The following is a 16,909-nucleotide window of genomic DNA, read 5'->3' on the forward strand; positions in this document are numbered from 1 at the left end:
ACTCACTACAGAACTTGTGGGATTCTGTCGTTCATCGGGCTTGCCTAAAGTAAGTTCCTGGCTCTGAAATAATGTGAACAGCACCAGAAGATGTGAATATGATCGTCCTCAGATCCCATCCTAAAGGGGAGCTTTGAGAATGTTCTAGAATGCAAGTGGGCAGTGCTGGGCAGGCTCTCTCCTCGCCCGTGTGGACTGGAGAGGCAACGCCGCCCTCACTGGGCAGCTGAGCAGAGCGCACCGGTTAAAACCCGGCCTGCGGCCCGGGAGTAAGGAACCTGCCGTGTTCCGGGCTGCAGGCTGCTGCTGGATCGCGCTGCTGCAAGATCCATTACCACTTTGGTCTGCATGTCCCCCCTCAGCGCCCACATTCTCATTCCTGAGGGGCCGAGTGCATGGATGACCGGGAAACACCTGTTCCTCATATCACTTCTGCAGATAATCAACCAAACCCTGTTTCTATGCGCCACCTCCCTGCCAGGAACCCACCTAAAGAACCTGTCCTCGTCTTGGCATTTGCTACAATGAGGTGTTACCAAAATGGAGTTCCCCTCTGGAGGCTGCCAAAAGAGTCACCATTTAGTGTGCCAAATCCAAAGTAGTTCTCAAAAAAATGTCATTGACGACTGTAACATTACATACTTGAACCCAAGTAACAGATTGCTGAATCTGATAGCCGGTTCTGATTGGGTCATGTGGGCACTGAAAAAACAAAACAAAACGTGATTTTGAGTTCCAAAGGAGAGAAAGGCCATTTAGTCCCTAGTGTTTAGATTTTATTAGACACTTCCGGTCTCTTCTTTACCCATCTCTGAGCATCAATAAGAAAGCAAAATGTGAGAAAGGAGAAGCAAGGGGCCCCCTAAACCTCAGCCTGAAATGATGCAGCTCACTTGGCCACCTCTTCTTCAGACGCCCTGTGGAGCCAGTGGCGGTTTCTGGTGGGCTTTCAGAGGGGTGTCCTCAGTTAATTGGGCCGTGGGCGGCTCAGACCCGGAGGCCCCCGGACCGAGGCGGATTCTGCCCTCCCCTTCCCCAGAGGAGACTCCTCCGGAGGGAAAGGGGTTAGCAGGTAAGAAGGGACAGGGAGAGAACCTGGTCCCCGGACAGGAGAGAGGAACTTGTGTCTGAGTACTGTTGACGTGGGTCACACCGCTCTGCTTCCCCCAAGAGTCTTCTGTAGACAGTGGGAGCCCTGTCCTGGCAGATGGCCAGGTTCAAGTCCTACAGAGATGCTCCCGGACGGCAGGCCCATGGGAGCTGGGACAGGGATGCACAGCAGGGACAGGCTTCACCGCTGAGGAGTTCTATTCTTCAATTTTCCAGTGGCGGGAGAATAGATGACCTGTGATGTTTAAAAACAACAAAGGAGTTAAATAAAATTTGACACTTTTAAGGCCAATAAAAACAAAATCCTTCCCCGTGGATGCTCATGTTTTGATTCATTTCTACCCAGGCATGCAGTCTTTGTCAGTAGTGTATAAGAGGGTGTTTAGTGTCCCTCAAGAAAAAATTTGCCCTGGCCAGTTGGCTTAAGCAGTAGAGTGTCAGCCCCGCATGTGGAAGTCCTGGGTTTGATTCCCAGTCAAGGCAAACAGGAGAAGCACCCATCTGCTTCTCCACGTCTCTCCCCTTCTCTCTCTCTTTCTCTCTCCCCTCCTGCAGCCATGGCTCAAACAGTTTGAGCAAATTGACCCCAGGCGCTGAGGATGGCTCAGTGGCCTCACCTCAGGTGCTAAAAATAGCTTGGATGCTGAGCAACAGAACTGTAGCCCCAGATGAGCAGAGCATGACCTGGTAGGGGGCTTGCCAGGTGAATCCCGGTTGGGGTTCATGTGGGAGTCTGTCTCTGCCTCCCTCCTCTCAATAATAATAGAAAAAAATTTTGCATCCATTAAAATGTAAATAAAATATAGTGCTAAAGAAGGGGGAGCAGGCTTGGAGGGACAGTTACCTTTCACTTAGTAATTCCATTCCAGAATCCATCAGAAAACTATGACAGCGATCCAAACTCCAGTTCAGCAATGAAATGGCACCCCAGTACTGTGGAGTTGGCAGCTGATAAAAACTTACTAGTGGACATTGGGAAAGTGTAAGAAAATACCTATCCACACTCTAAGAGTTTGCTGTTCCACAAGCAACCCCCGATTCCAGCCCGCATCTCTGGAGAGCTGGTAGGAACGCAGGCGGCCACCGCCCCACCCCCACTGCACCAGGACCCACGCTTGAGTGAGAGACCAGCTGCTTGAGGATCATCTAAAGGAGGGTGCAATGCTGATTTATAATTACTCACAGGTGGGAAGGTAATCTGCAAACATGAAAATAGTTTAAAGGAAGCTATTCCCTCGTCCCCACACCAAGGGTCCCACTGGTGGCAGGTTCCTTCTCAGTGGCAGCTGTTAGGGAGGTGACACTCCCCTGGGCCTCCTGCTCACATTTTCTGTTTCTAAATGTGTCCCTTAATGTTCTTGTCAAGTCACATTTTGGAAACTTAGAAGACAATAAAGATCTATGTTATGATTCCTTTTCAACCATACATTAACGCTGGGTAGGTTGTGTTTTTATTTTTGCCTCAGCTAGCAGGAAGCCTACAGCTAAATTTAATACTCAACCCAGTAACCCTGTGAGCCTAGCTTTCTGGAATATTTGTTTTCCTCTTAAGACTTTAGTTTTCTATCTTACTGGGTTTCTCCAGTGTATGTCTCACAAATCCAAATTCTTTCTGACAGGGTCCAACACACAAGAATGACTTCTAAAAAGTCCTTTGCGTTTGCCACGTGAAATCACATGCCTGTGTTAAATTCTTTCTTATCTCCCTGTTCTTTTCCCACTTCTCAAGAACTAAGGAAAAAACTAAAGGGTTCCTGTTTGGCCCTCAGTGAAGGACTTCGATGCCAACTAGGTCCTGTCCCCTGGGTGGTCCCTAGGCCTCCGAGCACACCCTAGAGCCCAGCCCCCCATGAGTCGTTCGTCCAACGATCCAGGAAGGAAGCGAAGCCTCGACCCCTCCGACCCCTCCGAGGGCGCAGACCGTTCTCGGGCGGGATTACTCACCGACCCTCCCTCTGCCGCTTCAGACTTCCTCTGCAACGAGAAAGAGAAAGAACAGAGCTCGCCTCCGCCGAGCCGTGTTTTCAAGGCCGTTCCCCACCAGACTCCTCTTGTTCATTCTCAAGAAGCCTCACACGCTTTGATCATGACCTTTATCAGCTTGTACTTCCAGATTGCTAGATCTGTCTACATCCTCAGACCCTCAGGTCCAGTTAGGACTTCCTCCCTCATCACTGCATCCCCAGGGCCTAAAGGGGGCGGCCGGCAACCAAGCACAGGAGCTGTCAAGCTGTTTGTGGCTGGGCAGATGAATGATGTGAAAAGGAGAGATACTAGAAAGATAGAAGGGGGAGAGAACTAATATTGATTCATCACCTATAAGAGGTGGGCATTGTTAGGGTTTTATATGTACTTGTCCTCAGCACAATCTTTTTTTTACTGATATAATTCACTTAACATACATTTTACCCATTCGAAGTATACAGTGTGGTGGTTGTAAGGCTATTTATTCACTAGGTTGTGCACCTGTCACTGTTGCCTAATTCTAGAATGTTTTCATCCAAGAAGCCCTGTGCCCACTGGCAGTGCCTCCCTATTTCTCCCTCTTCCTGTCCCCAGGCAACAACTAATATCTACTTTCTGTCTCTATATACATGCCCATTCCCAACATTTTATATCTGTGGGATCGTGCAATATACGGTCTTTTGTGTCTGGCTTCTTTCACTCAGTGCAACTTTTTCAAGATTCATCCACACTGTAGCAATTTTCAGTACTGCATTCCTTTTGATGGCTGCATAATATTCCATTACCTGGATCTATCCGTGTTGTCTTTCCATTCATTCATCAGTCAATGCACATTTGGGGTGTTTCCACTTCTTGACTGCTAAGCTGCTATGAACATCCGTACACAAGTTTTTACGGGAGCCTATATTTTCAGTTTTCTTGCACATGTAACTGGGAGTGGGATTCTTGTTATTGTTCATCTTTTATTTTCTTTTTTCAGAGACAGAGAGACTCAGAGAGAGGAATAGATAGGGACAGACAGACAGGAAAGGAGAGAGATGAGAAGCATCAATGATCAGTTTTTCGTTGTAACACCTTAGTTGTTCATTGATTGCTTTCTTATATGTGCCTTGACCACGGGCCTTCAGCAGACTGAGTGACCCCTTTGCTCGAGCCAGCGACCTTGGGTCCAAGCTGGTGAGATTTGCTCAAACCCAATGAGCCCGCACTCAAGCTGGCGACCTCGGGGTCTCGAACCTGGGTCCTCTGCATCCCAGTCTGACGCTCTATCCACTGTGTCACCACCTGGTCAGGCTATTGTTCAGCTTTTTGGTCACAGCCATCCTAGTGGGACTTGAACAGGATCTCTCATTGTGGCTTTGAGTTGCATTTTCTCAATGACTAACGATGCTGAGTATCTGTCCATGTGCAGGTTTTGGCTATCCTTGGCCTCTTACATTTCCATATGAATTTTAGGATCAGCTTGTCCATTTTTGCAAAAATCCAGCTGGACTTTTGATAGCAATTGCATCTACTCTGTAGGTCGGTTTTGGGAGCATAGCCAATTTAACAATATGAATGAAGCCTTCTGTTCCACGAACACTGATGTTTTCATTTATTTAGGCCTTTTAGTTTTCTCAACATTTAAAAATTTTCATGTGGGCCCTGGCCGGTTGGCTCAGCGGTAGAGCGTCGGCCTAGCGTGCGGAGGACCCGGGTTCGATTCCCGGCCAGGGCACACAGGAGAAGCGCCCATTTGCTTCTCCACCCCTCCGCCGCGCTTTCCTCACTGTCTCTCTCTTCCCCTCCCGCAGCCAAGGCTCCATTGGAGCAAAGATGGCCCGGGCGCTGGGGATGGCTCTGTGGCCTCTGCCCCAGGCGCTAGAGTGGCTCTGGTCGCAACATGGCGACGCCCAGGATGGGCAGAGCATCGCCTCTGGTGGGCAGAGCATCGCCCCTGGTGGGCGTGCCGGGTGTATCCCGGTCGGGCGCATGCGGGAGTCTGTCTGACTGTCTCTCCCCGTTTCCAGCTTCAGAAAAATGAAAAAAAAAAAAAAAAAAAAAAAAAAATTTTCATGTGTAGATTTTGCACTTTTTGTATTATTCATTTTAGAGAGAAAGAGAGAGAGAGAATGGGGGGGGGGGCAGGAAGCATCAACTGCCATATGTGCCTTGACCAGGCAAGCCCAGGGTTTCAAACCAGCAACCGGTGTTCCAGGTCGACACTCCATCACTGCACCACCACAGGTCACGTTTTGCACTTCTTTTGTTAAAATTTTTTTGTTTTTTATTCTTTTTGATACTATCATAAATGAAACTTTTCTAAATTTCATTTTCAGATGGTTCATTGTGAGTGCATACAAATCCAATCAACTTTTGTTTATTGCTCTTGTATCCTGCGACCTTGCCAAAGTTAACGTATTAACTTTAATAGGTTTTTAGTGGATTATTCAGGATTTTCCATATACAAAATCGTGTCATCTGTTCAAAAGATATTTTTACTTCTTCCTCTCCAAACTCAATTTCTTTTATTTCTTTTTCTTGACTAATTGCCCTGGCTGTGAGCTCCGGTCCAAGCTTCAATAGAAGGGACAAGAGCAGACGTTCTTATCTTGTTCCTGATCGCAAGCTTTTGAAGCAGGTTCCTTCACCCAATGGAAAGGAGGCTCCGATGAGGAAATTGAGACTCAGAGAAGTTAAGTTACCTCTGCAGAGTCACACAGCTAGTCAACAATGGGGCCAAAATTTTAAACCTAAATTCTGACTCCAAAGCCCATTCCTTTCCCTCTGCTCCCTTAGCCCCTAAGGAGTAGCTTAGCAACCGCGTGCTTGCACGAGGCTTTGTCTCTGCTTTCACTGGCCGTTCCTGCCGCACGATATGGAGCGGGCAGAGCAGGGGTTTGTGCCCCCCTCTCCACTGGAAAGAACACTGAGGTGATGTGACTCGAAATAACTGGGGCTCCAACTCTGCTCTCCTGACCCAATTTCGTGCCCTGGCAGAAGCAATAACTACCGCATTTTTCGCTCCATAAAATGCACTTTTCCCCAAAAAAGTGGAGGGGAAAATGCCCATGTGTCTTATGGAGTGAAAAATACAGTATTTAAATATTTTAACACGCCATTTGGTTCAGAATATATTTTTTCTTATTTTCTTTAAATCCTAGGTGTGTCTTTTGGTCAGATGCATCTTATGGAGTGAAAAATACTGTACTTCATTGAGTAGTTAGATGTATTCAGGAAGGATATGTGCGTGTTTTCTAACAGGTAATAAAAAGAATAAATTAAACTCTGTATGATAGGGAGGGCACTAATGTATAGAGGAGATGATCTGAAAAGATTGGAGACAAGATGCATGGGGTACGAGAGGAGAGGGAGGGAAGGAGAGGAAGTGACATTTTTATTAGTAAAGAAAGTGTCAGAGGAACAAAAAAATGTGTGAGAGGAACATCTTTTTATAAGAAAGAACTTTAAAGAGAAATTGTGTGACTAAAATTTCTTTCTAGCTGAAAGAATCCCTTCTGAGAAAAAAAGAATACAAATGAGTAACAAAAATGCTCTGTGCAGGCCCTGGCCAGTTTGTTCAGTGGATAGAGCACTGGCCCAGCATATGGACATTCCAGGTTCAATTTCTGGTCCGGGCACACAGGAAAAGCAACCATGTGCTTCTCTCCCCCTCCCTCTCCCCCTTCGCTCCCTCTTCCCTTCCAGCAGCCAGTAGGTTGGCTAGTCCAAGCGTCAGCCTCAGGCACTGAGAATAGCTTGATTGATTTGAGCATCAGCCCCAACTAGGGATTGCCAAGTGGATCCCAGTCAGGGCACATGCAAGAACCTGTCTTCCTATCTCCCCTCCTCTCACTTAAAATAAGAAATAAAAATTTTAAAATGCTCTGTGTGGGTGTCCAGGCAGACTTAAGGGTGGCCCTCGAGGCTGAGAGCTAGACAGCCTGCCCACAGCAGCCCCACGGAGGTCCCCCTGGAGGACTGCCCTCGCGGCAGAAGGGTGCAGACAGCTGGAATCCCCACCTCCAACCTCTCCTCTCAGGGTTGCTGTGAGGATTGAATAAAATGGTTCCTAAGAACAAACCTGACATCACTCCTGCGCAAAGAAGAGGCTCAGTAAAGACTAGTTCCATTTCCCTTCCCTTTATGGGGTCAGCAAGGGACCCGGGAGCCACAGGAATCTAGCCAATAGAAATCTACCACAACAGAAATCTCCCTCTTCTCTCCCTCTTGGCCCAGTGGCTTGTTCTGGTCGTTTGGTATCCGACTTGAACCGCATCATTTGGGCTTGCGAAGCCCCGCCTCCCGGGGCAGGACGAGTTACCTTGTCCGTCAGCCTTGTAGTCGTCGGGGAGCAGCTTGTCCTGCCGGTAGCCCAGCACAAAGGCCAGGAAGGAGAGAATGACAGCGTCTCCAATGCTGAGGACGGCCAGCATGAAGGCCCAGCGGATGGTGCAGTGGCCCAGCGTGTACTTGCCCGTCTGCTCCCCGCACATGGCCCGCACCTCACTTGAGTCCCAACCGTCTGGGTAGACCAGGCAGCCAATCGCCAGGCCTGTGGCTGAGGGGGACAGGAAGGGATACATGTGTCAGGTGGCACAAGGGGCAGCTCTTACCGCCTTCTTGTAGAACCCAGGCTCAGAGACGCAGGCTCCGGGGGCTACAGCAGCGTGCCCTGGGCACCGGCAGGCACAGGCCCGGAGCAGGGCTCCGCAGCCCAGTGTGGGTTCTGCCACCACCACGAGTGGTCTTTTCAGGCCCTCAGCCTGGTCCTCACTTTGGACTTGACGAGACATCACCCACCCTGGCTTGGAAGCCCTCCAAAGTCAAGTCATGACCCAGAGAGCTAGCTCATCACCCTAAAGATGTTCCTTTGTTCAGATTTCAACATCTCTGAAATAGTGCAATGAGAAAGCTTCAGGCCATCATTTGATTAGTGTGCTCCTGTTCACAGCACATAGGCAAATGGTGTGTCCTACAACTCGGGCACCTGAGACTCAATGAAAACAGGAAGAATTCAGCCCCATCTCTGACTGCGTCCTTCTTGAACCTTCCATTCCAGCCCTTGGGTCGCCTTACGTTCGCCCGGGACCGTGCAGTGCAGAGGCCCGTGCTTTCCGGAGCCTAATCCCGCCCTGGGATAGTGGACACGTTCATTCCCGGGTCAGGGCAGGCTGGGGAGCTTCCCCAGGAACTGGCGCTCCACTTCCCAGCTCTGCGCCAACCGGCTGTGTGACTCGGAGCAAGCTACCTAGGTTTGGTTTTGTTCTGTCTGTGCCTCAGTTTCCTCATTTGTAAAATGAGGATAGGAACAGGGCTCATCTGATTGGATTGCAGCAAGGTTCATATGCGCTGTTAATGCGGGACAAGTGCTCAGAGCAGTGCCTGGCGCACGCTTGGCGCCCACGGGCATTGCTGCTATTACCCCACCCCGTGCTTCCATAGGCTCGGTCGTCACAGCCTCCAAAGTCCGTGTTCAGCACCTTCCCCCCACTTCTCCCATGCTTCTGAAGTCCCAGCCCGCCTCAGTGGCCCAGACAGGTGACATAATCCTGGGATGTGACCACGGTGACCCTGAGCACTGCCGCCCTCTTTCCCACCGTAGGCCCTGCGTCCGCGGGCTGCCGGCTCAGGCTGTGCCCACCCAGGCGCCTCTCGGAGGAGCTCCGCCCAGCACCCAGGGCTACCTGACTTGGGCTCAGCGTGCTCCCGCGGGGAAGCCGGCAGAGAGTGGAGCGCACAGGCGAGTGAACAGTTCGCGCTCGCCTCCCCCCACCCCCATTTACTTACAGGAGGAGCTCATTTACATAGCTCTTTTATAGATCATGAAAGACTCCATAAGTCATTTTTCTCTTGACCCCGTCCATAGTTCTGAGAAGTAGGTCATCTACTAATGTTCCATTTTACAGATTGGAAAAGTGAGGTCTCAGAGAAAGCCAGTGTCCAGGTCTCAGTTTGGGCAGAGCCAGGACCTGAACTCTTGGCTTTTGACTCTCTTGACTTAAAAATTAATTGCCTCTACTCCCAGTTTGTGACATCCTTCCAAAGAGCTGAATGTGTTTAATGGTGACATTCCAGGCTTAGTGACAAACTGAGAAGTGTTTCAGAAAGGTACTTAGGGTTGGGGTGGGGGGACCCGGGGACCCTTCCAGATTTTTTTGTTAAATCCTGTGGGCTTTTCTACTTGGTATGAGATCAGCCTTTGGTGCCTGGCATGGCCCCTGGATTAACTGGGGGCGGGATACACACACACACACACACACACACACACACACACATGCTCCTACGTGGGCGAATGTGGACAGGAGTTGCCCTTCTGGGCTTTTCTCCCCATTGCTCCTCCCCTTTTCCCCCTTCCCCTCCCACAGTGTCTTTCTAGGGGGGCTCCGGAAAAGAGCCCAAGGCCTCTGACTTGGAAACGGGCTGTTACTGCGGGCACCACAGCCCTCTGTAAGCACCCCACCCGTCCATGCCGTTCTGGTCCTGGGCACTGCAGGGGCATCCTCCTCTGTGGTGCTGCAGGGCTCTGAGTAGAGGTCAGCGTTGTCTAAGGGATTGGGCGAGCTGACTCACCCTTTCTGCCTTCCATTCTCTCCTCTGTGAAATAGGGATCACGATACCCGACTCATAGCAGGGTGATGAGGGTTGAGTGTGACCATGTACAAAAAGTTTACTACAGTATCTGGTGCATGCGCGTGGCCAACCAGTGCTAGCTGTTGCTCTTATAATTGGCATTGAAGTCAGATGGACGTGACCTTGGTGGATGTGGATGTTGTTAGCTGTTCACAGATATTCCAGGTACCCAGTAGGATTATACGTCCTTGACCCCCTTCCTCCCTTCAAGTGAGGCAAGGCCATCTGATTTCCTTTGGCCCATAAAATGTGTACATTTCTAGAGCATTGAACAGCTTGGGGGAGACCCTCTAGAGCTTCGTTACCCTCTGCAGTGACAAGTGATGCTCGATCAGCCTCGGTCCCCGAAGAGAAGGGAGAGGGCAGAGCCCCCAGCTGGTCCTCAATGGCGTGTACCAGGAGAGGGACAGAAGCCACCAAGATTCGAGGATTGTTCGTTACTGTGGTATCAGCACACCCATCCTGACCAATAAAGTTGTTTCTGTGTTTTTCTTTTTTTTTTTTTTTTTAATTCTATCTAATGGAGGAAATGAATTTTTTTTTTTTTCTTTTTATTTCTGAAGCTGGAAACGGGGAGAGACAGTCAGACAGACTCCCGCATGCGCCTGACTGGGATCCACCCGGCACGCCCACCAGGGGCGATGCTCTGCCCACCAGAGGGCGATGCTCTGCCCCTCCGGGGCTTCACTCTGCCGCGACCAGAGCCACTCTAGCGCCTGGGGCAAAGGCCAAGGAGCCATCCCCAGTGCCCGGGCCAACTTTGCTCCAATGGAGCCTTGGCTGCGGGAGGGGAAGAGAGAGACAGAGAGGAAGGAGGGGGGGGGAGTGGAGAAGCAGATGGGCGCTTCTCCTATGTGCCCTGGCCGGGAATCGAACCCGGGTCCCCCGCACGCCAGGCCGACGCTCTACCGCTGAGCCAACCGGCCAGGGCCTGTTTCTGTGTTTTTCACCTTTACTGAGCACCTACCGCGTGTCAGGCTCTGAGCAGCGTTCCGCACGCATTACATCACCCCATCCTCTCAAGAACCCCGCGATAGGGGTCCTGTTGCTACAGGATACAGAGGAGGTCACCAGAGCTCAGAGAGACAAATAACATGTCCTGCCTGCGTTTCTAGGAGCCGGGATCACACTCAGCCTATACCTGGCATTCAGAGCTCATTAATATCGTTAACGTACAGCCCCACACTGCTCCAGTCATCCGTCCCTGCCTCTGCCCCTGCTCTCTTCTTGGTCCCAGGCTTCCTGGCAAGGTCACGCTGACTGGTTAAGTTCTCTTCAAACAGACTCCCGTGTCCCAGCTGCTGGCTGCGGGGCACACCCCTTGTGCCCCTCCCTGGGCTCAGTTTCCCTTCCCCCGCCCTGAAGAACCGAACTTGACACCACCCTTGCTCTCCCCCAACATAAATGTTTCACGGGATGGCACCTGGCCGCCTTGGCTAACAACGTCTCCAGTTCCACGACACTGGCAGAGTCTGCCTCAGATGGCCGGGTGGCTCCTCCCCCCTCCCAGACCCTCCTAGTACTACCTGTTCAGCCAGTGACACCTGCTGTGGGAGCTTGGGGGAGGGGCAGTAAGAGAACGAGAGGGATGTTGTCTTTCTAGCTTCCCATAACTCTGATACGCAGGACCACTCGGCAAATGTCCATTCTACTCCTCTTTGTCACAGAACTGCTAAATCTTCATTCCCCCTTTCTCGTCCCCACTGCCCACCGAGGCTTGCTTCACCCCGGCCAGCCTTTCCCTCACCACAGAGAAACTACGGAGGACGGGGGAGGCCAGTGGCGGGTGTGGGAGGCAGCTCTGAAGCCTGGTGCAAGGCCTGGACACAAGCTTTGGAATCAAAGGTTCTGTCCCTCACGACCTGTGCGCTCAAAGACCAGTCACCCGCTAGGGGCCTGGCCGGTAAAGTGCAAGGGGCAACCCCCTGTTGCGTCGTGATGCGGTTCCTCCGGATACACACGCGAAGGCGCTCTGCAGACCATTGCTCTACGTAAATGTGCGACTCAACAGAAATGTCTAGGTTCTTGGGACCCCCCGCCTTCAATTCTTCTAGGTTCTTGGTCACCAGCCAATCTGTTACAGTTTGGCCAAGTCGTATCATCTCTCTCAGCCTGATCCCTCACCTATCGTTGGGGGGAGCAGAGAGCTGTAACTCCTTGGGGTCCCCTTGAACTCTCACAGCCCTGAGTTTCTGTGCTTTGTCATCTGGGACTCCGGTCCCCGTCTCATTCACCCTGTGAAGACTCACACTGTTTCTCATTCCGGCCAACCATGACATAGCGGTTTCACCGTTGTCCGCAGTCCCCAGCACTTTCCTGGACATCTCCCCACCACAGACGGGCTGTGTGCAGTCCTCGGGGGGCGGAGGGACTGAGGGCGCAGGACAAAGCCTTGAGCCATCCCTGGCTGGGCTCCGGAGGAGCATAGGACCAGCTGGCCCTCTGAGGCCTGCCTGGACCAGCTGCAGGAAACGGGGCCTTGGAAGGCCCTGCCTCTGAGCACCACAGATACCACTTACCCTACGTAGTTGTAAAGACCCTACACAGCATCCCCCCTCCATGTCACAATATGTCACTCGCGCCTACCTCCCTCAAGTGTGGAATCCCATAAGGGGACAAAGACTTTCACTCCACAAGGAAAGATGGAACTGAAATGCAAGGTGCTATGGGAGAGGCCACGTGCAGCATGACATTCTCAATCAATGACTGGCCTCAGAGTCTCCCTTGAGAGCAGGTTGGGGCGGGAGGGAAGGAGAGACGCAGGGATCTGGGGTCCCGAATGGAGAAAGAACAAATGCACAGAAGTGGGTGGCGTGGATGTCTAGGCTGTGCTTGACTGGTACCACTTTTTGCCCCGCTATTGGGTGGCATTCCCACACAGCTGACAATGGAAGCTTTCTTCTTCCTCCCGCCCACAGCTACCACAGCCTCCCGTGCGGCATGTGCGTCTGGACACCTGAGTTCTTCTACCAACTAGCTGTGTGCTCCTGGGGAAGGTCACCTGTCCTCGCTGGGCCCGAATTCCTCAACCGCAAGATAAGGTGGTTGAGCCATTTGGTCTCCAGGTCCTTTCGGTCTCAGCCGGTCTAGGATTGTCTACTCCTCGCAAGCGTCTACGGAGCATGGAGTAGGGCCGGGCTGAAGGGGTGCAGCTGAGCAGGAGACCCAGAGTCTCCGCAGAGCACGGGGCGGTGCAGTGGCAGCTGCGGCCTGGAGCGGCCCCCGCCCACCCGCCCGGTGTCCCTGCTCACCCGCGGCCAGCTGCATCCAGGCGCAGATCTTGTAGACCGTGGCCGTGTTGCAGACGAAGAACAGGCTGAAGCAGATGATGGAGCCGATGATGAGGAACATGCCCAAGGCCACGAAGAACATGGCCGTCTTGAAGGCCCTGGAGGGGATGGACGAGAAGTCCAGAGGGCCGCCCTTGCAGATGAGCTCGGAGGACAGCACGTTGCCCACGCAGTAGGAGAAGAGGCCGAAGTAGCCGGCCTGGGGCGTGTTGACGCTGTCCCCGATCCAGTAGGGCTGGATGAAGAGGGCCATGACCAGCACGGAGAAGCAGATGGTGAGCGTGCCCCACATCACGCCCACCGCCCTGGCGTTCCGCACGTAGTTGGTGTGGTAGATCTTGGCTGCCTCCTGGGCGGGCAGCAGCTTCACCATGGTGAGGGCGCGGGGGCCAGGCCGGGCCGGGGCCTGGGGGCGGGAAGGCGGTGTCTGTGCGGACCGAGGCCCCGGCACAGGTCACTCCTCTGCCGGGTTTGGAGAAGGGACTGAGGTCGGGGCACAAGGTGAAGGTCCCTCCAAGGCAGAGGGAAGAGGATGGAGAGGACCCGGAGGACGGCCTCGGCTTCTTCGGGGGACGCTTGCCGCGGGTGCCTGCGTCGTTTTAGCCGGCCTGTGTCCTGCGTCCTGCTCCTCTGAAGCCCCGCGGGGTCTCGGCCTGCGGGCACCGCCCTGCCCTTCCCGGGTTTCCAGCTCGGAGCCCCGGAGAGCTCCGCCCCCTCGGCCCGGCCCGCCCCCCGCGCGCCCTCCCGGGACAGCGCCGCTTCAGCACCGCGGCCAGCGCCCGGGACGCAGGCGGAGGGCCGGGCGGGCCGGGCGGCCACCCAGCGCGGGGAGGGGCCGCCGCCGCCGCCGCCGCCCGGGGACCGAGGGTTCTCCCCACTCTCCTGAGCGAGGACGAGAACTGGGGGGGCTGCGACTGCGGCTGTCACATTCCTCCCAATCGGTTCTGCATAACCGCTTCCTGAGCGCTGTCCCTGTCCCACCCATGCCACCCGTCCCTGGCTTCCCTGGTCGCCCATCCAGAACCAAAATCCCCCGGAGCCAGCAAAACCTTTCTGGATTTTGTTTTCTGGTCACTGGTTTCTAGCTCCCATCTTGCAATCAACAGTGCCTAAGAGCCTACTATGTTGGATAGGGGTATCTTCCCTAAGCAAGAACCAAGAGATAAAAAGTGCAGGGCCCCTGCCCTCAAAAACAGTGAGATAGTTACATATAAGTATATATGCATGATATTTGAAGATATTATATTATGTATACATATATTATTTTATAATTATTTATAAATACATTATATATACATATATCTTTGCAATGCAGCCTGATAACAGTAGCAACTGCAAAATATACTTTCCTTGAGATTTCTCAGCCCTTAACATACTTTTTTTTTTTTTTTGTATTTTTCTGAAGCTGGAAACGGGGAGAGACAGTCAGACAGACTCCCGCATGCGCCCGACCGGGATCCACCCGGCACGCCCACCAGGGGCAACGCTCTGCCCACCAGGGGGCGATGCTCTGCCCCTCCAGGGCGTCGCTCTGCCGCGACCAGAGCCACTCCAGCGCCTGGGGCAGAGGCCAAGGAGCCATCCCCAGCGCACGGGCCATCTTTGCTCCAATGGAGCCCCGGCTGCGGGAGGGGAAGAGAGAGACAGAGAGGAAGGAGGGGGTGGGGGTGGAGAAGCAAATGGGCACTTCTCCTGTGTGCCCTTGCCGGGAATCGAACCCGGGTCCCCCGCACTGCAGGCCGACGCTCTACAGCTGAGCCAACCGGCCAGGGCTTAACATACTTTTTGATACAATGTTTTTCTCCTCTTGTTTATGTTTTTGTCAAATATTTCTTCCCCCCCTTTTTCTGTTTTTAAAAATTTACTTATTGGCCCTGGCCGGTTGGTTCAGTGGTAAAGCGTCGGCCTGGCGTGCAGGAGTCTCGGGTTCGATTCCCGGCCAGGGCACATAAGAGAAGCGCCCATCTGCTTCTCCACCCCTCCCCCTCTCCTTCCTCTCTGTCTCTCTCTTCCCCTCCCGCAGCCAAGGCTCTATTGGAGCAAAGTTGGCCCCGGGTGCTGAGGATGGCTCCATGGCCTCTGCCTCAGGCGCTAGAATGGCTCTGGCCACAACTGAGCAGTGCCCCAGATGGGCAGAGCATCGCCCCCTGGTGGGCATGCCAGGTGGATCCCAGTCGGGTGCATGCGGGAGTCTGTCTGACTGCCTTCCCGTTTCCAACTTCAGAAAAATACAAAAAAAAAATTTTACTTATTGATTTTAGAGAAAGGGAAGTGGGGAGAGAGACAGAGACAGAGAGAGAAACATCAATCTGTTGTCCCACTTATTTATGCACTCGTTGGTTGACTCTTGTATGTGCCCTGAGTGGGGATCAAGCTCACAATCCTGGTGTATCTGGATGATGCTCTAACCAACTGAGCTGCCCGGCCACGGCCATCCCATCTTTTTCAAAACATACATGTTTATCCTAACTTTATACGTAAGTAGCTGGTTAAGTAACTAGAGAATTAGGAAAATTCATGAAAGAATAAAAATCACACATACTGTATCGCCAAAATCAGGAGCTAAGGAAAGACAAGAAAATGTTTAAAAGGTGAACTTTGGCTTTAGACAGATTGGGCTTTGAGTCAGCAGTTATTAGCTAAGTGACTCTCCCTGGATTTAGCCTTCCTGAGCCTCAGTTTCTTCATACACAAAATGGGGATGATAATAGTTTCAATCACATAAAGCTCAGGTGAGCTATGTGTACACTATTAGCCCAGGGGCTCACATGAAAGAATGCTCAAAAATGTTTGTTATTTAATTTTATAATTATTATTACCTCTGCGAACATTTTTATGTATTTCCCTCCTTCTACACATACTGCTTTACATGGTTAGATGGTAATCTATACACAATTTAGTATCCAATTTTTTACTTAACATCACACCATTAATACTTTCTCATATTACAATTTTTTTTCCCAAAAACATTATTTGAATGCTCGTACAATAATTGTTTAATCATTTCCCCTTTTGAGATGTCCTGGCAGTTTCTGGGTTTTCACCATTAAAAAGAACCCTGAGGGCCTGACCTATGGTGGCGCAGTGGATAAAGCAACGACCTGGAATGCTGAGGTTCAAAACCCCCAGCTTGCCTGGTCAAGGCACAAATGGGAGTTGATGGTTCCTGCTCCTCCTCTCCCTCTTCTCTCTCTCTCTTTCTCTTTAGTCTCTCTCTCTAAAAATGAATAAATAAAATCTAAAAAAAGAAAAAAGAAAAAAAACCCTGCGTTAACATATTTGTGTTGTTACCTGTGTTTCCTCTTCTTAAATTGCGGGTTTTGTGACATCTTTCTCCTCTGGGAAGTTGGCAGTGACCAGCAGGGGACAGGACTGATGGCTTTTGCACAGCTCCACTCACAGATAGAAATAGCTCCTCCGTTCCTTCCCCAGGCTCCTGCTCTTCCCTCGTGAGACCGGAACCATAATTAGCTTCCCTGTGGCTCAGCTCTGAGGAGTGTTGGGTGAGAGGGGATGGGGAGAGCCAGGGGGCCAGGATGAGCTCAGAGGGAAAGTGGTTTTAAATTCTGAGTTCCATAAAATAAAAGAGGACAGTAATCAATGGTATCTCCGCGTCTCTGGAAATGGGTGGGTTTCTCCCATTTTGAGGGGCTCCTGCCTGTTTCTTCCAGCTGCTCCCTTATATGCTGCCCTCCAGCGGTGTAAGGGGGAGGGGAAGGAGGTGGTACTCAGGCTGAGCACCTACTACATGCCAGGCACGTCTACAGGGAGGGGTTCTACCTACATTGTCTTTTTAAAATTATTATTTTTTTTTTTTAATTTTTTTGGTATTTTTCCGAAGCTGGAAACAGAGAGAGACAGACAGACTCTGCATGCGCCCGACCGGGATCCACCCGGCACGCCCACCAGGGGGCGACGCTCTGCCCACCAGG

General features: G+C 51.9%; 1 protein-coding gene across 1 annotated transcript; it reads right to left on the bottom strand.

Moving 5' to 3' along the window:
- Nucleotides 1–797: 797 nt before the first annotated feature.
- Nucleotides 798–13,650, bottom strand: LHFPL5 (LHFPL tetraspan subfamily member 5). The gene is made up of 4 exons (XM_066359555.1): nt 12,939–13,650; nt 7,379–7,615; nt 3,055–3,084; nt 798–1,345 (listed from the first exon to the last, which is right to left on the bottom strand). Exons 1-3 carry the CDS (start codon nt 13,348–13,350, stop codon nt 3,074–3,076), a joined length of 660 nt encoding a protein of 219 aa, XP_066215652.1. The 5' UTR covers nt 13,351–13,650; the 3' UTR covers nt 798–1,345; nt 3,055–3,073.
- Nucleotides 13,651–16,909: the final 3,259 nt, after the last annotated feature.

This window comes from Saccopteryx leptura, chromosome 1 (assembly GCF_036850995.1).
Source record: "Saccopteryx leptura isolate mSacLep1 chromosome 1, mSacLep1_pri_phased_curated, whole genome shotgun sequence".
Classification (NCBI taxonomy): domain Eukaryota; kingdom Metazoa; phylum Chordata; class Mammalia; order Chiroptera; family Emballonuridae; genus Saccopteryx; species Saccopteryx leptura.